Source organism: Xyrauchen texanus, chromosome 6, assembly GCF_025860055.1.
Source record: "Xyrauchen texanus isolate HMW12.3.18 chromosome 6, RBS_HiC_50CHRs, whole genome shotgun sequence".
NCBI lineage: Eukaryota > Metazoa > Chordata > Actinopteri > Cypriniformes > Catostomidae > Xyrauchen > Xyrauchen texanus.
In genome coordinates this window covers 26,947,994-26,970,435 of record NC_068281.1, presented here as the reverse complement: position 1 = coordinate 26,970,435, position 22,442 = coordinate 26,947,994, and the positions used below count along the sequence as shown (strand labels likewise).

Genomic DNA, 22,442 nt, shown 5'->3' with positions numbered 1-22,442 from the left:
TACAGCCTCTAGTGTCAGTCGCTAGTGTACCTCTTGAGGCCACTGGAGTGAGGTTTACGCATACCACACAGCTATCTTTACCAGCTAGCACCCGTTACATATACAAAAATTAGATTTTTATAAGAAAATATAGTTGACATACAATTAGCTCATCTCATCATATAACTTTCTTCTGCTGAACAAAAACAAAGGCTTTTTGAAGAATTTCTCAGCTCTGTAGGTCTTTACAATGCAAGTGAATGGTGACCAAAACTTTGAAGCTCCAAAATCCACATGTCCACTAGGGCAACATAAAAGTACTCCAGTCAACAAAGATGGTTCAATCCATGTCTTCAGAAGCGATATGGTAGGTGAGAAACAGATAAATATTTCATTTTTTTACTATAAATTCTTCTCCCTGCTCAGTCAATCTCTCTTCACATTCACTTTAACATTCTCCTTCTCTTTTTGGTGATTCACATTCTTTGTGCATATTGCCCCCTACTGGGCATGGTGGAGAAGTTATGGTAGAAGCTTACTTAAATATTGATCTGTTTCTCATGTAAACCTATCATCTTGTGTCTGAACACATGGATTTAACCTCTGGAGTCATATGGATTACTTTTATGCTACCTTTATGTGGATTTTGGAGCTTTATAATGTTGGCACCCATTCACTTGTATTGTATGGACATACAGAGCTGTAAATATTCTTCTAAAAATCTTAATTTGTGTTCTGCAGAAGAAAGAAAGTTACACACATCTGGGATGCCAGGAGGGTGAGTAAATCATGAGGGAATTTTCATTTTTGGGTGAGCTATTCCTTTAAGCATGTTTACAAAAACATAACAAAAATCATACTGCTGGGAAGGTCATGTAAAAAAAAGAACAAAACAGATGTACACTTACAGTGTATTGGCTTTTAAAAAGGCAGCTTTAACATTCAGTATTCTTATTAACCCTTTGAATTTATATAACTGAACTGTGGTGAACCAACAGTGTCATCATATGTCAGTGGGAAAGGGAAGTTTAGTAGATAGCATGCTGTTTGCTGGACCGGTGTGATTCCGGGGGTGTCAGGTCAGGGCCTGCAAACCTGTCATGCATAATCTGCATTCCCTTCACTGATGACATCTGACTCTAATGCGCACAGACACCTACCCCCATACAATATTAGTCTCCCTATTTTATAGAACATGATGTTAGCTGAACATCTCTATGGACTGTAGTGTTGGAAAGCATATTTTAAAGAATTACAACATTGGGGTGAAAAATGTACAAGATCACAGCTTGTTGAAGAATGCTGTCTGCTTGTCACTTTGATTAAATAAAAATATAATAAAAATAATTTTTATTATTTGCTTCTAAAATAATCATAGTTCATAGATCCAGTGGAATACAGTTATTTGGATAACAATGCAGCTTGAATCTGCAGTTGAACAGTTAAAGGTGCCTTATTTTGGGGTGCCTTACTTTTACTCTGAATAACTAAGAGACAGAGAGTGGCAGAGACAGAGACATAAACCCTGTCCCAATGAGTGGCAGCCCGTAACTGCATGCTCAGTGGCTTTGGCACACAATGGCACACATTGAGTATGACCCTCGTCCCACGTTCTGTGTGCATTCATACAGGAATGTTTGTAATACAGTGTTTACACAGCAACACAAATGCTTGCCAAATGCCAGCCCCGATCCCTTCTCGAAAATCCTTGAGCTCTCTCCATTCTCCTTTAAACCGAGCACGGATAAAGTGTGTGCTCTGTGTCTCTCAAAATTTGAAAAAATGCATCTTGTTAATTGGAGAATCAGTATATACTGATTCGCTTATGTTCCCTGCTTTCATGGCTTAGTACATTTTTAATGGCATTCTTATTGGTAATTGTGCAGCAATATCTGAAGAATTATTATATTTATTTGAATTACATTTTATGCAAGACTCTTTGTTGATATTACATGGCAATATATGTTATTGCATTTAAAAGACATTGTGCATTTGCACAATGCACAATACATTTGCACAATCACACACATGCAAAGATTTTTCAAGCCTGTCTTAGATTCAAATAGAAGACTGAAGTGATTAGTAGTTCCCTCCAAAACAGAGAGAGAGATGATTCAATGTGCCAGGCCTGGTGCCATCATGCAAGGCACAGAGAAAAACTGCTGAATCACAGCAAGACACAGGACTGTGTTAGTGCCTGAGCAGTGAAAGTGCAGGAATCTACCTGCGTCTCATTTGTCATGGTCTGATGAGTAAACTGTAGGAGACAGCACCATACGACATGCCATATGACATGTTTTATTTTCTCTAATATGACTTTAGAAGAACGATAACTTTCTCTTCTAGGGCCTTACTTTTAAATAATTGCTTTGAACAACACTAAAGCAGTGATCAGATAATTGTTTTTATTTAAAAAAAAATGTATTTAAACCATGGAGGGACATTTTGACCATTTGTTCAACTTCATTCTGGTTTGGGAATGTAACAAAACTACAGAGGATGTTGAAGAAACATTGCTACTGTACAAAAGGTGGGAATCAGTAGGGGCCTGGTGATACAATCAGAGGGTGGATACAATATTACAATATATGAATATATCTGGGCCATAAAACAGAAATATTGGGATTCTATTATTGCTACTAGAATGTGTGATATATTAATGATATATATTTTTACTTGTTTCTCATTTATTTTTGTTGGATTTTGGTACTTTGCACAATAATGGAACTTCCTGCTTTACTTGATCATAGAGCTATAGAAATAACATAGAGTGACATTAGTGTCACTTAAATTCAATGTTAGGGAATAGCCAATATCTTGGTTATTACCTTGGAGATGCTTACAAAGACTAATTGTACTATAAAATTATATTCCTTGCTATTTCTGCCTAATAAAAATCATTAATTTTACTTTCTTACGCACTTTCAAAGAGTGGTGGTCATATAGTGACATCTCCGTTTTTATCCCAAAAATATTCATGTGGAAGTGTTGCGATACTGATTCTTGGAATAGGAATATGTTTGTTGAATTGTGAGGACAAACTGTACATAGCAATACTTTAAGTAAGCAGTCATTATAAGAGTTATAATAGTTGACATTTGTTATGCTGAATGTTTTGTCGTGCTGAATGTTTTGTTCATGTTATTTTTGCTTAATGCTATTTGCATCTGTGATTTGATGAACTGTATGTGATTTTGTGCTGCTGTACTGTAACAGCTGATAACAGCAAGTGTTTAAGGGCTGATGTTGTGATGTCTACGGGGACTGAGTGGATTCAGTTCAGCCCACAGATACGAGGGGGAATCACACTGGCTCTAATCCCTTCTGTTTTTGGAGCAGCTGGGCCTCCTACCATCCATCAGGATATCAACAGAATTATACTTTACATCCCTATACATGCAGAGGGATGGGAAAGATGAGAAGATGAGAGAGGAAATGTAAGACAAAGCTGTGGATAATACACAGTGAAAGAGAAAACGAAAGACTAACTGAGATCTGGAAAAGAGAAAGATTGAGAGCGAGATATATTTAGAGGAAGGAGATGGATTCAGGGCAGCTTCTAGACCAGTTGCATTTTAATCCCTTGTTTAGTTTTGAACAGACTTGCATAATCATATTAATGTCTGTAGTGGATAGATCAAAACTGCTGTGGAGATATGCCACCCCCTGTGAAAATACACAGTTTTTTGATGGTTTGTTTGTCACGCAACAGTGTTGCTGCTTTTAAGACCTTTTCAGAGTGATTGTGTTAATCTGAGTTTTCTAAATGTCGATAGTGTGGCATCTATAGAAACAATAGGTCACAGTTACACTCCTGATGGAAAACAAACATGCTGTCTTGAGCTAGTGCACAATGAAAACCTCTCTTTCTTTCTTTTTACTCCCCCTTTCTGTGTCCTCCTTTAATCTCTCTCACTGACACTGTGCATATGTACAAAATACTTTGTACTTGTCAGTTTTTGTATGCGAAGGAAAACGTTTGAAATCTATGAGCTTCAAAATGGGCTATTGAAAGGGATAGTTCACTCCAGATTAAAATCTGGCATCATTTACTCACCCTCATAAACCCATATGACTTTATTTCTTCAATAGGAAACAAAAGATGTTTAGGCACTATGTTAGTCTCCGTCAACATTCACATTTCATTGTATTTTTTCTATACATTGAAAGTGGATTGTGACTGAGGCTGTCATTCTGTCATCCCCTTATGTGTTCCATGGAAGACAGAAAGTCATAGACCATGAGGAAATGATGACAGAATTTTCAACTTTGTGTTAACTCTCTCTTCAAATAGCCCATTTGAAGCTTGTAGCTGGTTCTGAGGCATAGCTGATATGCGGGATAGTATTCTGACAGGCTGAAGTACAAGAATGAAGGTTAACGTGACACCTGAAGCAGGTTCACATGCACACTTGTACACAGTTGTGCCCTGCCATATCTGAATTTTATAGGGAATAATATTATAACACTTGTGCTTTAAAGAGGAAGAAGGAATCATCTATTTAACCCAAAGATAATTAAAGTGCAATTCAGACACTGCAGCGGGAGAGCAGTAAATCTGGCTTTTAGCCACATCCTTCAAAATGGCAATGTATCTAGATGCTGCTGATCTTAATGTATTGTGCATAGGCACAGATGACAGTAAGGAGATTGTCACATGATCAGATTTGTCTACGTCTAAACAGCTGGTGTAGCCCCCTGCTCACATTTAAATTATAAGCCACCAGGCCTGGAGGGAGACAAACCACCATGAGTAGGAGGAACAGAAACTCAAGCTGCTTTAATTCAGTGGTTATCATAAGACTGGGCCAGACAGAGCTGTAGCCAGGGATTCTGGGCCCCCTGAATGTTCAGTATATTGCTATGGCCCCCTTACATAAGTGCTACTATAGTTGTTGTGTGCTATTTACTAGCATTCCCATTCATCTCAATGGCTATTGCTTGGCTGGCGCTTTTTAAAAAAAAAAAATTTTATTCAGAATTCTTGGCTTTCTATGCCTTTTGCGGTCCAGAATGGGGTACTTACAGTATCAGCCAGCAGGTGTTAACTGCTCATGCTAACCAGCCAAACCTTGTCTTGACCTCTTGGTCCAGGCCTTCTTTGTCTAGACTAATTACGCCTTTGTACTTTCTACAGGAAGATGGACTTTAGTTTACGTGATGCATTCACAGACGGAGCACCTAAAGCAACCCAGGAGAGCCTGCTGAAAAGGGATTTTGTGGCTGGCTTAGAAGCTCAGAGCTTTGACGATAAAGTGGGCGAGACTGTGGGGAAGACTGAGTACCGCCCCCTTCTGGATGGGATGGATGGAAAGAGGGAAGGTACATATTTTCTGCATGTGGTGGTCTTCAAAGGACATGACATCATGATTTACTCACCGTCATATATTTAAATGCCCATATAATGTTTTTTTTCCAGCAAAATATTGAAAATTTTATAGAAATTGAAGCACTGGTATATATGAACATAAAACAGTGTCAAATATAAACCATTTAAATTATGTAAACAATAACAAAGGAATTGCGACAAACTGCGCATGTCTTCCTGGAAGCAGCATTTTTACAACTCAACAACAGCTTCATTCATTAAAATAGGGGCGGTCTACATATAGTCACTTTTAGGGCCAGTTAAGAAAGACTTAACTAACCAAGTAAACTCTATCTATCAAACTTACAATTAGTTGGCAAAACTTTTGTTCACTTACCAGAGATAAGATGTGTGCTACAGTTGTTAGTACTGCACATATCCAGCAGTCTTGCTTTACTGCAGCGGTTCATGTGTCCATGTGTGGTTTCTTTTCAGAAATCTAAACACAATTTCCGTTAGTTCCAGGCATCCAGGGAGTATCCAGCCACCAAACAACATGGTCAAAATATGAATAATGGCATTCTATTTCAATTGTATTAACGGTAGTAATGTTAATTGTGTTAAAGCCACTTTTAATGAAGCACCTCCCTCTGTTGTTTTGAATGAGTTTAAAAAAAGCTAGAAATGTTTAAGGGACAAAGACATCACTTCCTTAAACCGGCGATCAGCCTTGAAATGGTCTAAATCAGTCTAAGCATATTTGGTTGCTGTTCATTTTCTGTTTTGCATGTTTTCCTGTGTTGTGCAGTTATATATTTTTATTTTTTTACACGTTTGGTATTCCATGCATATGTGTGTTATATTGGGTAGTGGCCCAACATAAGGTCCAATAGGCTAAAGTTAGACTGGACAATTTTGTGTAACAGCTCACACACGTTCACTTTTAAAATGTACTTTTCCTCTTCTGCACTGGATTCTAATCTGATTTAAATACATGTTGTCTGTGGATGTTTTTTTTGTCTTCTCTGTCTGCCAGTAAAATGGCACATGGCACAAGCCACAATTTATTCTCTTTCTCTTGTGTAACATCCTGTCAAGGTTGGTTTTTATTGGAAAAAGTAATTTAGATTCAGATGTTTTTTTGTTTACTTTTTTGTTTGTTTGTCTGGGATTTAAGCCTGATCGTGGATGGCAACATCTCAGATTAAATCTAAGAATTTTCCATACGATTTTTTAGCTCCGCCAACTGCCTCAAACCGCGCTGTCTTCTGCCAAGAATCGTTCCGTGTGAAATGAACTAAAGCCACAGACATGCAGACAGCCTTCCTCTTGAGTTTCAATCATCACCACTGTCTTTTTATTTTTTTATTTTCAGCATACTGGTATAATAAATATGATTTTAGTTACATTTAGTTTTTCCTGTAAAAATATGAAATGTTCCTCTTTGAAATGATTTTTGGTGTGAGATCTGTGGCAGGGTTAATTAAAACATACTTGCCTTTTTTTAAATGGCTTAAATATCATAAATTTTCTAACAAAAATGCATATCAAATAAAATACAAAATTAATTGAAATACTGATAAAATATGAAGAATAGCTTGTGCCAACTTAATTTTTGCAATGTCAACATGATTTAGTGAATGAAATGCAATGTTTTTGAATTTTGTGTATTATCTCACTGTGCTTTAATTCATGTAATTTGACCAATATTACCATAAAATGTATACATATATTGAACTCATTTTAACACATGACAAATGCGTGAGCACAAATAAGAACAAATTTGTAAAAATACTGAACTGTGTGTAAACGGGAATTAAAGCTACACTACGTAACTTTTGGCTCTCTAGTGGTTGAAACATGAAACTGCAAGTTACTTGTAACAAGTAAAATTTTTTGGGTAATTATGTGAGTATGGCTTTAGCTTTGTTCTTCTGCACAGATTTATCTGATGGCCGGTGAAGCCATTATCATATCAGAGCGAATGTCACTAAAGACATCAGATCTCACCCTCTCACCTCAAAAAATAAAACAAATAAATAACCAAAGAAAGAAAAAGATCAGAAAAATAAATCTTATGAGCTGGTAAGTAGCATATCTTCCACTATTGTTTTGATTTATTGAAAACTATTTTATATATATATATATATATATATACACTCACCTAAAGGATTATTAGGAACACCATACTAATACTGTGTTTGACCCCCTTTCGCCTTCAGAACTGCCTTAATTCTACGTGGCATTGATTCAACAAGGTGCTGAAAGCATTCTTTAGACATGTTGGCCCATATTGATAGGATAGCATCTTGCAGTTGATGGAGATTTGTGGGATGCACATCCAGGGCACGAAGCTCCCGTTCCACCACATCCCAAAGATGCTCTATTGGGTTGAGATCTGGTGACTGTGGGGGCCATTTTAGTACAGTGAACTCTTTGTCATGTTCAAGAAACCAATTGAAATGATTCGAGCTTTGTGACATGGTGCATTATCCTGCTGGAAGTAGCCATCAGAGGATGGGTACATGGTGGCCATAAAGGGATGGACATGGTCAGAAACAATGCTCAGGTAGGCCGTGGCATTTAAACGATGCCCAATTGGCACTAAGGGGCCTAAAGTGTGCCAAGAAAACATCCCCCACACCATTACACCACCACCACCAGCCTGCACAGTGGTAACAAGGCATGATGGATCCATGTTCTCATTCTGTTTACGCCAAATTCTGACTCTACCATCTGAATGTCTCAACAGAAATCGAGACTCATCAGACCAGGCAACATTTTTCCAGTCTTCAACTGTCCAATTTTGGTGAGCTCTTGCAAATTGTAGCCTCTTTTTCTTATTTGTAGTGGAGATGAGTGGTACCCGGTGGGGTCTTCTGCTGTTGTAGCCCATCCGCCTCAAGGTTGTGCGTGTTGTGGCTTCACAAATGCTTTGCTGCATACCTCGGTTGTAACGAGTGGTTATTTCAGGCAAAGTTGCTCTTCTATCAGCTTGAATCAGTCGGCCCATTCTCCTCTGACCTCTAGCATCAACAAGGCATTTTCGCCCACTCCTTTCCCTTTTCACACCATTCTTTGTAAACCCTAGAAATGGTTGTGCGTGAAAATCCCAGTAACTGAGCAGATTGTGAAATACTCAGACCGGCCCGTCTGGCACCAACAACCATGCCACGCTCAAAATTGCTTAAATCACCTTTCTTTCCCATTCTGACATTCAGTTTGGAGTTCAGGAGATTGTCTTGACCAGGACCACACCCCTAAATGCATTGAAGCAACTGCCATGTGATTGGTTGATTAGATAATTGCATTAATGAGAAATTGAACAGGTGTTCCTAATAATCCTTTAGGTGATTCTACTGTCCTTCCTCAAAAATGAAATCAAGCACTGTAGTATTGCAATCCATAATAAAATGCCACATTAGAGAGGCTAACGCTATCTAACTAACTACTGTGCTAAGAGAGCTACCTGGCTAACTATTGGTCCTATAAAATATCTTACCTGTCGAGCATGAAAAAGTAGTCTCTGGGTCGCTTTTAAATCCTTTCAGATCTCTGAGTTTTCGCCACTTCGGAAAAGCCAAGCCAAGCCGATGTTGATTTGTGTTTTATTACAGGCTTTTTGCTTGCAAACTCTTCTCGGTTAGAGGTTTCTTTATTTTGAAAATGCGTGAATCCCCAGTGAGTTGCTTTTTTTCCATGGTCAATGTGTTTCATTTGTTGTGGCTACAAGCTTTCAGCATCAAACTACTACAACACCTATCACGGCACATATACACGGACTGTAATAGCTCTGGACCTTCTTTTCTTTATTTACAGACATGACGTAAACACGCACAGACGAATGATGGAAGTATTTCCTGCCAAATCTGTCCCGACAGCTCTAAAATATAATATGATTATTATAGGCTTACCATACTGAATCGGGGTAAGGCAAAAACATGGTTTAGAAGACGAATTGTTGGTGTACTTGATCATTAAAGAACATTTTTTTGTAAAGCTAGCGTAAAATTATTTAGCTTAAAGCAGAGAAATCAGTACTTCAACTTTCATCTTTGTGTGCTTTTTCATCATATTGTGTGTTAGAGATGTTCTAGCTCTTTGTATATGATGTTGGTACTCACTGTACACTGGACATTATATAACAGTAGATTCTGTGCAGAAGAGGATGTTCGTTGCTCCCCCCATAACTGTAAAAATGAGGCTCTATACCACAGCATGATTCGGCAGTCTGCACCTTAAGTGCCTCTCGTCTGGGACAAAGTGACTATTTTTAGTTCCATTTTCCTTTCCTTTTTTCTTTTTTTTGGGGGGCTTTTTAATATAGCTAGTTTGCAGGTTCATATGCTTCCATTTGTGAAGCTATTGCTCTGCTCATATATAGTTGTACAGCATCAACACTAAAACTTTTCAGAATGATGGCTGAAAACATACTATTTCAATCATAAATACACAAATCATGGCAAAGCCCCTTGAAGTCGATCTTATCGACAGAAAACACAAAGGCCTGGCCAACAGATACCCACAGCATCTCTGCTAATATATCATGAGGCAGCCAACAGACACAGCATGACTCACAGTGACATGTACACCTATCCTGTTCCAGAAAGAGGATAATTGCATGAAGCTGGTACAGCCCAGCCCTTTGGGAGCAAAATCACGAATCCAAGGCTTTTATTTAAGCTAATGCTGGTTTAGTGCTGGCTCTTCACATCAGTTGATCTTGACACTGACAGAGTGCTTTGCCGAGGGAACCTAAAGCGTCCTCATCTGGTTGTGTAACTATGGTAACAGGCTTGCAGTCTCAGCCTGTCCCATTTTCTCAGCATCACTCATCTCCAGTTGCCTCTTCCATAACAGTTGAATATTTGAATGGATTGGAGTAAGCCTATTTTCAGGGATGCCCCTACCCACTGCCTTTGAAGACACAAATTTCATGAAGGTTGCATATTTTCAAGACCTCGCACATTAATAATTTAGCTGCTGATAAAAAGTGCTCATCTCACTGCAATGCAGTTACTCATCATGTCCACAGATGTGTTGTCCTATGCTAAGCATTACAATTGCAAACGGTGTCAGAGCAATTCCACATTCCATGAATGGAATAAAAACATGGATTTATTATGGAAACAGTTATGGAAATGTTTTTAATACTTTTTAATACTAAATTAGGCGATTATAAAATAATTATATAAAAAAATATGTAATATAAAATATAAATATATATCTTCATGTAAAATGTCCTCTGCCACCCTTTTGGTGTACATTAGTCATTTAACCACATACATTAAAATGTCATATTACTTTTAATAAAAGGTTTTAAGGGTATTGTTTAATCATTATCTTGATTACTTATAAATAGTAATATACATGATAAAATCCCAATGCTTTTTCTCTAAAGATTCAATATCAACGGAGTTACTCATAGATCATAGCTGATTAGAACAGGCTTTTAAATTATACAAACTGTTTGGAACCTCTCAAGCGGTTGGTGGGTTTGTTAGCTCCAGTATGTTTTGTTAAATCGGTCTAAATAAATTTTTATGAAGTTTGTAGTGTTACCCATCTCATCTGGGGTGTTATTAAAGCTAAAGTATGTAACATTTTCTATAACTATAAGTAAGTCATTCAGAGGTTAATTTTCTTGAAAACTGTCAATGCTGTGTTGCTGTGGCACTATAAAATTCCTGTGTTTGTTTAGGGTGAACCGCTTAGACCTGCCACAACAACGTTACTCAACCAATGACATGAGTGGAGGGTGGGGCTATCTGACGGTTTGAACAACAGCCGAGGGGTGTATTCGCGGGGTGTATTCAAACATTGTTTATTTTTGCAATTCTGTTTGGTGACGCTTGAATCAAAGAAATTACATACTTCAGCTTTAAGTAAAAAGTTCCTGTTAGTAGATATTTTATGTTTCCACGTGCTCCCTAACAGGTTCGCTAAATTGACAGTACGGTCGTTTTGAATTCTACCTATGTCACAGTAATGTCATAGAAGTGACTTTAGGATAATAATATTTAAAACATCATTATTCTCAGAAATGTATGTAAGTAAAATAAAAAACGCTGCAGAAAGTAATACAATTAATTTAGCTCCACTATCAGAGTTTTTGGACATTTTCTCAGCTGGTGGTTTGCATTTAGCAAATTGCCTTGATTTTACAAAGGTTATAATATTGGCAGTTTCTTACACAAACTCTTTGCTCTTTTCTTTAACAGGGATTGTTTGTGTTAGCAATGTCAATATGCAAGCTTTCGCTTTTTTCAGGGTCTGGCTTCATGTCTGGAGGCCTGACTGGGGATCAACGACAGGACCCTCAGGGAGACATACGTCCCAGTCCGACTGGACAATACGTCTACAAGAATGACTCTCAATCAGGTGGGATCATTGAATATGTCAGACTTAGTTGACCAATGTTAGGGTATATTAAGGTTTAATAGAATTTGATTTAACATTTAGGAATTTAATCTTGTATTAGACCTTATTCCCAACCTTTCTAATTTCAGGCCCAGCATCAATGATTGGAAATCCTCTCCAATTGGGAAACCAGCAAATGGGATCTACAATGAAGGATAACAGCATAGACTCTTTTTTGGGTAACCACTGCAGTGTTTGATCTTGTTGACATCAGATTATTGGTTCAGTTAATTTCATCTCCTCTGGCTCTTTTATGTTTTAATGCGGTACCGCTCTGCTGCTTTGCGCTGAAGGGTTCTCTCAGCCTGGGATGAAGATGGGTATGAATATGAATGTTGGCATGGCTCCTTTCCAAAGCTCCAAACCCCCCAGTATGGTTGAACCTCAGAAGACCTCACCATTGTTTGCCAACGAACCACCCAAACCATCCCAGTTATCTGCTAATCCAATCACAACAAGTCCTTGTATCAGCCAGGAAAATTCTACAGGTAAATTCTATCCCCACTTAGGGCACCTCACTGCAGGCTAGAACAGGTAAGACAGACATTAAAGGAGCATACATTTTGTATCCTAATCATGTTATGATTCTTAGTGTTTCTATAATCTCAGCCCTCTCGTCATCCCACACTGTCTGGTCAAGGTTGCAGATGCTTCAACAATAATTTGTCATTGCCAAAGTGTTTAATATTTTTTATGTTCTTCAATTTATCATTGATTATGAAACTTGACTACTTTACTGATGTTTTCCTAATCTAATCAGCAATTGTGGGATTGAATGCCATGAAGTGTAAACCCTGAAAGACAGGGTTGTTTTTATCAGTTAGTGACTTGACTAACTCCAGTGGCCCAAATAACTTTTTGGACATTTTTGGACACTTAAATCACACCTTAAAATGTCTGAATGTGATTGCATTAGATACAGTAAAATGGATAAAACCATGTGGCATCAACAGAGAAATTACACTAAAGTTTTTTTTTTTTTAGAATAAGCCATTTTTAAAGTATTTTGTCTCCCCTTTTCTACCCAATTTGGAATCCCCAATTCCCAATGCGCTCTAATTCCTCGTGGTGGCGTAGTGACTCAATCTGGGTGATGGTGGATGAATCTCAGTTGTCTCCGTGTCTGAGACCGTCAATCTGCGCATCTTATCACATGGCTTGTTGAGCATGTTACCGTGGAGACATAGTGCGTGTGGAGGCTTCACGCTATTCTCCGCACCATCTATGCACCCACCAAGACCGAACCACATTATAGCGACCACAAGGAGTTTACCCCATGTGACTCTACCCTCCATAGCAACCAGGCCAATTTGATTGCTTAGGAGACCTGGCTGGAGTCACTTAGCACACCCTGGATTTAAACTCACAACTCCAGGGGTGGTAGACTGCATCTTTACTTGCTGATCTACCCAGGCCCCCCATTTTTAAAGTACTTTTAACCAACTGGCTTCAAGGTGATTTTTGGTGGATGTATGAAGTCAGTTCCTCTCATGTTCAAACAGGTGTCCTAGAAGGTTCATCATGTCAACTATGGATATGTTGCACTGATGTTTGACAACTAGAAAGTGTCCAAATACATTTTGTCTTATAGTTTTAAACAATATATCTATTGTTTTATCCAACCATTTGTCTAATTAACACAATGGCCAAATGCATGGTCATATCAACAGTCATTTTTCACTGTTGGTCTTTTAGAACTCAGACTGACTTGAGGCCTTTCTAATATTTCAAGGGGGCTTATGGTGGAAGACATTTAACAGATTCATCCTCCCCTTCTCTGTAATAATTTTTGAGATGGCTATGAAACTAGAAGAGAAATTTGTCTTCTGGCCCAGAGCCAGGGTGAATTTTATAAACTATTTCACAGTTTAAACCTCGTGAATGAAATATTGATGCTGCTGCCATTGCCACTTCCTCCAAGTGTCAGTTAATTGTCATTTGATTAATGAAGAGCACTGATCTTACTAGATTTGGACAGGTATGGGTTAAGCTAGTTAACGAAAAACAAACAAAAAAAAATAAATCTTTTTTATTGTATTTAGTACCCATTTAGAAAATAGTACCGTTTTTTTAGGGATGCAGCAGAAATACTATTCATAGTGAAATGGTGAATTTTGTCTTCATATAATTTCCTGGTGTAAAATACCATATGATGCAAGTGATCAGTGGTTCATAGGTAGCTGATATAATGTAACTTTGAGGTCTCTCATCAGCTGTTATGGGTTGGAGATGAAGCTTTGTTTTCAGATGATTTGTATGGTAGACAGTGACACTTCCTCTTCCTCTCTGTACACAAAGAAGATTGGGGAAACCATCGGACAGGTGAGGAAATGCTCTCTACGGAGCAGTTCCATACCCCCAACAAGGCAGAACAGAGTCCGACTAATCCCTTGGGTTCTCAAGATACAGCATCTGGGGAAGAAAAATCCACTGAGGAAGGAACCGGGAAGCAACAGAATAGGAAAAAGAAGAAACGCAAGAATAGGGATGAAATGTACGACCTTCTGGACCGTCTTGGTTCCCCAGAGTCTGAAGAGACTCCATCAGAAAGCTCCAACCATGGTTGCCCCTCACCTTCCATCAAAAATGAAGAAATCTGGGAGAGCGAGATCCAGGAGAGAGGGGGAGGATGCATTAAGGCCAAGAAGAGTAAGACCAGGAAGAAGCTTCCTGAGGAATGGGGCGCTCCTGCAGATCATTGCAACATATCTGGGTCATCTCAACCAAATCGTACAACCATAATGGACATGGACTTCAGCAGCCCTAATTTGGTTGATTCCAAGACACTGTCTAATGTTAGCATAGATCAGGGGAGTACACCTCCTACATTCACACCTGATTTTCTGCACCTCACGGACACGCAGGCATGTAGGCCCCAACCGACTGGTCAGGCAACCTCCTTATCCTCCAATCACCCTAACTCAACTCTCAAGATGGAGCGGGCAATGTTTGATATAGATAAATTATCTGAAGATTATGTTGGTGACAAATCTAAACTAGTACTGCCTGGTATTCACCCCTCAGATAAACTGCCCATGAATGATACTTACTCGATTGATCCTAAGTCAAACCTAGCCCTCAGTCCAACTCAGACTGTCTTGTTTCTTGACTCAGTGCTACAGGCACAGACCCCAGACGCAAGCCCCCCATCCCAGAGCACACCAGTGAAAACCCCTCTCCCTCACACCACTGCCCCAGAGCCTGCTCTTGATCCAACCCCTGGCCCACTGACCATCGGCACAGACAGTCCTGCCTCCAAAAGCACATCAGTTATTAGTCCCTCCTACTCAGCTATCCCCCCCAGCACTGCAGTGGGTTTAAACCCAGAGGTTCCGTCTTTCGTCCCTTCAATCACGGAGCAGCAGGAGCCCCCGCTGGCACAGTCCCCCCTACTGGAAGGTTGGTGAAAATGAAGACTGTATGGAGATGATTTACATAATGCATGGCTCAATGAAGTGGGCCCACCTCTGCTTAGCTCTTATCTCTGTATCAGATAATACTGTAGCAAGACACTCATTTTCTTTCTTTCTTTCTTTCTTTCTTTCTTTCTTTCTTTCTTTCTTTCTTTCTTTCTTTCTTTCTTCTTCCAGTGGTGACTAGTACTTTGTGGTGAAGTACAGACTATTGTTTTCGGTATTTGCAATGTTGCTCCCGTTACTATATGCTTCTATAACAACATTTTTGAAAATGTAGTTTACTGTACCTCGTTTTATGTATAACAGCAGTTTTCTGGTGAAATAAATACTAGAGGATTAATTTTTTTCTTCAAGCACATTTTTTTAAATGTAACACTTTTACTATTATTTAAAAGACAATACATATTAATGTTTGCATTACACAACCAACTACATTTACAAGCTTACAAGTTCACTCTATCAGTTGAGTTACATAGTAACTCAACTGATAGAGTGTTGGAATTTAAATGCAGAAGACCAGGGCAGTGCTGGATTTAGGCACGAGGCAGACATTTTTGACACTAGCAGTTAGGTTTAGGTATTAGGTTTAGACTGGGGATGTGTGTTATGTTTACCTTATATTTGCTTTTATGACACTGTAGCTGAATGTGAACCTATTTTTTGTTAGGTTGTTCACATGACATTTTAAATGTAACCCATATCAGACACTGGGTCTGAACAGTTGACACTGATCCATGCATGTAGCACTCATTGAGCATGCATATAACAAACTCTGGCATGTTCAATATTATAAAATGAATAATTAATTAAATTTAAATAAAAAATGTAATTATCCATTTTAAACACAGATAGAACACATGCCTGATCTGATAATACGTGCTTGAGTGATGGAGAAAGACCATTGATGGATAAAATATTTTTATGAAGTTGCCTTCGTATGGAATCGAATGACTTTCTTGGTATGAAATCATCGAAGCAAGTGACACAAGCAGAGTGCCATTATTTAAATCTACATCTGTATATTTTTGTACACATATTTAATGTATAATCCAAACAAATTGCTGAACCTAACTGTTGAAGCCTATTCTTTAATTTTCTTTCCTTAAAAAGAAACTGAATGCATTAACTAGACAGATATGACTCGCACAAAGTTTTAAAATATAGTAAGCGTATATATATGCTGGAAATCACTGTAAATGACGATTGTTGAGGTAGATTCATGTTAAAATCGTATTAAATCTGACCTGGCTGTTCACACTTAAGACACATTGGAAAAAATCAGGTACGTGTCCGATATATTTGCACATATAAAAGTGGCCCAGATCGGATTTGAAAAAGTCAGATTCAAAGTGCTTTTGGCTATTCACACAATCATCTAATTAACAGATCTGTGTCACGTGAGTGAAAAAAATCAGATTTGGGGCCCATTCAGCTGGGTTGGAAAGTATAAGTGAGTCTATCATCTCACATTTGCTTTTTATGACACTATTGGTTAGGTTTACATGAAAGGGTTAGTGGACAGTAAGTGGACATTTCACTTTGAAACTGCAGCAATACATGTAATAGACCATGTAATTTCAGTTTGCAAAAATGTTGCCACAATCAAGTTGTTTTCATGAGATCAGGCTGAATAAATGTGTTACCTCAGTTTGAATATTATTTGCAGTACTTTTATATTCTGTACACTGTCAATCATGTACATCACCATATTAATTACTGGCTGTGTGTTGAGATGTCCAGCCCATTTCAGAGGTTGACCAATCATCATATAGCAAAGGCAGGCTTTCAGGCAAATCAAATGCAGATCCAATCCATATGGCGCTCATGAAGCTCCCATTTACTCCCAGAGAAGCATGGCATCTGGACAGGACTCAAAATGACTCATTCAATAAACTCCCCTGAAATCTGTTGGTACAGGTAACTGCTATAGACTCCCATTTAATGGTGATCTATGGGCGGTGGGTGCACTTATTTTTATGGACAAATTCATGTCGAAAAAGTGGATTGCAGTACTTGTACGAAAAGCGCAATAGTGATGTGCGATATTTTATGCTTTTATATCGCTAAAATATTAAGTAAATAAACATGAACTTTATATAGATTATTTGTACAGATATTGAACTCATCATTGCCACATTTCTTATGAAATTTTAGGGGAAGCCATGCTTTCCGGGTAATCTTAAAATAATCACCACTGCTTCTTTCTTTCTCTTTCTTTCTTTCTTTCTTTCTTTCTTTCTTTCTTTCTTTCTTTCTTTCTTTCTTTGTGTCAGTCTTCTGTAGCTTGGACCTTTGCTGCATGTAATCCATTCTTGTAATAAAGATGTTTAACATTTCAGTGCAGCCATAACACACTGATCGCTGTGCATCACGACAGCCGACTAACTGTTACTCTTTAGTGCCTATTTTACCATTCTCTGGATTTCAGTAGGATTTCGCTTGGTCACAGCATCCCTCCAAATGCTAATGTCTTTTAGATTGTTGCTTTAGTCAGCTGTCTATGTGGGATTGTACATTTGCTAATCATCATCCTGTGGAAGAGCAGTGTTCTGTATGTTACTCTTTGCCATCATATATGATATAACTAATTGTTCTGCTTTAGTCTTTGACTTGTTCAGAACTTTCAATCTGTAACAATGTTTATGAGTTTTAGAGGTCTGTCTGCCAGTTCACCTGCTAAACATAGACTCATCTGAAATTGTTATGTTTAGATTTAGATTTTCCATACCTGTAACCTATATTTTTTTAAGTAGAAAATCTCGATGTTGCAAGCAAGTGCTAACAATGTTTTTTCTTCCCCTTATGTTCATCACTATTTGAACAACACTGGACATTAATCAGGTAAGAAAATATAAATGTCTCACAGTGAAATATATATGCAGTGTATTTGTGAAATCCAACTATATGAGCTGAGGTATTCTTGGTATATTTGAAATGACATGCAATATAAGTAATCAAGACAGCACAAAACGTTTTTCCTAAGCTTAGTTTAATCACTAATTAATTTAAACTGGATTGTTAAAATGTTTCATCTTATAAAAACATAAGTGGTATTCAGTACTCTTAATGTACTGATTGTGTGGGGTTCTTTATATTGGTTTTCTTTTTAAATCAACAATTGAATCAAGATTTGAAAAGTCAAGAACAGTTATTTTTAATTGGCAGTACTTATAGATTGAAATCATACTCCCTGTAGTGTCATTTGTGGCTTTCTCTTTCGTTCATCTCGCTCTCTCTCTCTCTCCCTCCCTATCTTTCACTGCATCTCCTCCCATCTATTCCATCCTCTTGCGGCAGCTAATGTAAAATTGATGGTCTGGCCATTCAACATTATATAAGACATGGAGAGTTGTGGTTTTTATAGCAAGTGATTAGGGTGTGTTAAGATGCATTTGAGAGGTGCTGAAGTCAGACAGGGATATTGAGGGATACTAGATGTAACTGTGGATTAAAAGCAAAACAGAGATCCCTGATGACGTCTCAAATGACGCAATGAGTCAGGACATTCTCCACATTCAGCCGTTCAGGTTATTAAAGTGAAGGCCACAAAAATTTATGAAATGCTTTAACACATAAAGGGTTTCCTGTCTGTTGGTGGTAAATGTCATATTTTTTGCCCCATGTCTTTGAGTAATACCTGCTAATGCAATAAAATATTAATTATTCACTTTTCAGTTTATCTTAAAGTGATGTAATGTTTTTTTCTGGGGTTCAAGCCAAAATTGTAGCTGTCAAATTTATTTTAAAAGAATCTTTCACACAAGACTAGGCTGCTTCTGGAATGCAGTCATTAGATGAAAAAATAGACCATGCCCCTTTTGGCCTTTACTCTCTTCCTCTACTCACATCCAGATTCTCTTCTCGTCCTTTTATTGCCCTCACTCACTCACTCACTTCCTCTCCCTTCCCTTCGGTGGTTCTGACCACATGGGGCACTAATATCTGCAGCTGCAGTGATGGGGAGACTGTTGCCATGGATATGGGAGGTGGTTTCCATGGTGATGTAGCGAATAGGACCTGCCGAAGCACAAACTAGGGTGTAACTGTAGGATATGTTCCAGAAATAGAAACTGTGTGACATAGCTTCCTGATTACTCAATGAACATGCATGTTCTATGCCATACTGAATACATCAAAGCTATTAAATGTTTTTCTGATGTGTTTTCATGAATTAAAAGAACATGATGTGATTTTTTCCAAGAATTTATCCAAATTCTTGGTTTCTGAAGTTTTGATTTACAGTTGAATCTCTTCTGAAGATTTACTCTGAAAATGAATTGGCCTTAATTTATAATGTAATAACACATAACTAGTAACTTTTTGTATTCAGAAATAGAGCAAAAATATCCCCATACCAAATACAATCATTTATTGTCTGAATATTTCACATAATGACAACATAATGAATTAGACAGAAAGAAGTAAGCTCTATTTTAATTATAAACTACAATGAACTGATACTGATCCTGTAAAAAAAGATGAAACATAATTTTATTGCAATGAAATGAGTTCCAATTTCAATATCCTCTTAATATCAAGCCATATGATTTAATCGAATGATGTGTTGTTTGTGGAATGTAAACAGTGAAATGCATCTAACTCAGTAAACAGGATGTCTTTACGCAACAGTGCCCATTCATAAGAATCTGGCCCATTACAGCAATGAGAAGGGCCAAGAGATAAGGCTCTTTTTATATCCGTCACTGGCCTGTAATGGCACCTCAGCAGATGTATTGCAGTTTGTGTTTGTGGGTTTCACTGAAATTAAGTTGCCTGAGCCAAACAGAATGCACATGAATTACAACATCACACTCCCATGGTTAGGTCTGGAAGGGCAGATTATAATGGAGGCAGAAAACTGACCTGTAACACTGCATACAATGTTTTGAAAACCACAGTTTAAATTTTTTCATGAATGATTTTCTTGTTTGGGATTTGATGAATTTGACTTAGACAAACATGCACAGATGATCACCAGGTGTGGGTCATCATAAGTGCCGACATTTCGAAGAGTCAGGAGACAAGGTGACTTAACTGAGAAAATTTGATGTTCTTAGATTTGTGTGTGTAATGGCTAAAGAGTTTTTGACCATAAAAAAGCTGTTGAGTGAAAGATCACTTTTAGATCTTACACCAAAATCAAAACGAAGGTATTGGTACAGTCACACTGTATAAATGTGATTGCTGCGATAAAATTTAGGAACAGCCAGTCACCATCGCACAGGTGGAGCAAACATTTTACGAATCAGCAGTACCTGGAACAGACACACAGAGAGTGCAAACGAAACACACCCACACACAAAAAGTGAAAGAGCAGAGCACAAATGCACAACACAACACGGCAGGTAACAACGAGTTTCTTTTCATGTCCTGTACACTTTACAGTGTATTCAACGTGCAAGCGGATGAGTTCAGGGATGAATTACAATCAAAAGTGATCATCCCTATGCCCTACTCACGTATAGGATGTAGAGCCCTTGATATGGGTACTCTGAAGAGAACATGGAATTACTGTATGACTGCACACATCACTAACAGTCTTGAAAGCTCAAAGCAGTCAGTGGCAGTAATAATGACATACTCCTCAGATTCTGTCACTGCAACTAATGGGTCGGAAAAAGGTCCATGCTTGCGTTTGCCAGAAAATTCTGAACACAGAATGTTTGTGTGCGTGTGAGAGAGGAGGGGTATTTATAAACATGCTGGATGCTAAAAATGAGGGTTTTCAGTGTGGAGTGGCCAATAAGGATGTAGCTTTTGCGATCATGTGATGAAAGGCATGGAAGGAACGTGTGGACGGAATTAGGGTGAGAGAGGAAGAGTGTGGAGGGGGGTATTCAGAGAGAAGCAGAGTCATCTCAGCCTCAGTGTTTTTCTGAGTAGAGAGAAGTTAAGAGATCAGCGCCGTAGACTAACTCTCAGCTCCTCATTTAAATGATTGGCATTTACTGAGGGATAGACTTCTTGATAAAGGACAAATATATCAACAGACAAGGACCATAAGGATGTCATCTCAGCGTTCAGAGTATAGAGATCTGTGCCCAGTGCCACCCTCAATGCCAGGCTTGGCATTGTCAACATCTGCCCAAGGCTGGAGCTGGCAGCAGGGGCAACCAAGCAGTCTGCAGTCCTCCAGACTGTTGGAGAATGACAAGCAGGGCCTTTCCACCAAGTCAACAGCACCGAGCCAGGAGGCAGAACCACGGGTAACCAGTTACCAGAACAACAGGGATGGCAAATATATGGGCAGTATGGCAGAAAGCCCTGCAAGCCTCTCATCCTCTCCATCATCCGTGTCTCCAGGGAAGCCCCTGTCCACCAGTGGGGTGACACAAATATCCATTGGGTCACCTTCACTGTCGTCAGACTTATGCAAAGCAGACGGCGATTGGGGTTCGCCTCCCAGCACTAAGACAGGCTCTGCACCGAACTATTGCGTGACAGGCATTGGGAATGACAGTTACATGGAAGGCATGGTTGATGGTAAAACAGGGGCACACACACCAGCGGGCACATTCCCAATACAGAACAGAGTGGTACAGCGCACAATGTCAGACAATACCCATCTGACCGTGCCTGCTAGCCTCCAACTGCCTGATAAATATCCTGGAAAGGACATGCCACCTTTTCAGACTGCTGTCGAATGCTTCACCGTAGAGGACAAAGAAAGTATTCTGTCAAACACAAATATCCTGTCAGCCCCTGCTACAAAGAAAGAAAAACCCGCTGGAGCACCACTGAGTCCTGAGAGGACCCAACAGCCATTGGAAATTGGGAATGATGGTCCATCCCTTACTTCCATAGGCATTCAGCCTCCAGGCATCTGTAATGGTAGGTGAGATCAGAAGCTGTGACCTACATGGTGTGGAATCATAGGGCTAGGGTGTTTTCAAATGATTGGTGAATGTAGCTTTGATTGGTCATTGAATAACTTCATGGGTACTAGTCCTTATGCACCAATGCATGTAGTAAGAAAACTTTCATTAAAAATCTGTCATCATTTACTCCCCTTCATGTTGTTCCAAACCCTTTCTTCCAAGGGGCCAAAAATGAGACTTTAGGCAGCATTTGATGGGCTGTCAGTCACCATTCTTTTTACTCTTTCTTACTTACTTTCTTTCTTTCTTTCTCTTTCTTTCTTTCTTATATAAAACCCAAATTCTAAAAAAGTTTGGACAGTATGAAAAATGCTAATAAAAACATAAAGGAGTTACTTGTTAATTATATTCACACTTTGCTATATTGAAAGCACTACAACTACACATGATATGATATTTTACCTTGTGAATTTCATTGTTGTTGTTGTTGTTGTTTTTAAA

General features: G+C 38.6%; 1 protein-coding gene across 5 annotated transcripts in view; it reads left to right on the top strand.

The window, feature by feature from the left end:
- The window catches only part of map4l (microtubule associated protein 4 like), a 41,342-nt gene that overhangs the window by 1,563 nt on the left and 17,337 nt on the right, over positions 1 to 22,442 (top strand). For 4 of the 5 annotated variants that reach the window (XM_052129416.1, XM_052129417.1, XM_052129415.1 and 1 more), the window contains exons 2-6: positions 5,117 to 5,301; positions 11,558 to 11,668; positions 11,797 to 11,886; positions 12,001 to 12,195; positions 14,009 to 15,106. In XM_052129416.1, the coding sequence (XP_051985376.1) occupies positions 5,121 to 5,301; positions 11,558 to 11,668; positions 11,797 to 11,886; positions 12,001 to 12,195; positions 14,009 to 15,106 (1,675 nt within the window). In that variant the 5' untranslated portion in view covers positions 5,117 to 5,120. The remainder of the gene's footprint in view (positions 1 to 5,116; positions 5,302 to 11,557; positions 11,669 to 11,796; positions 11,887 to 12,000; positions 12,196 to 14,008; positions 15,107 to 22,442) is intronic. The other variant, XM_052129418.1, reaches the window with a different exon arrangement.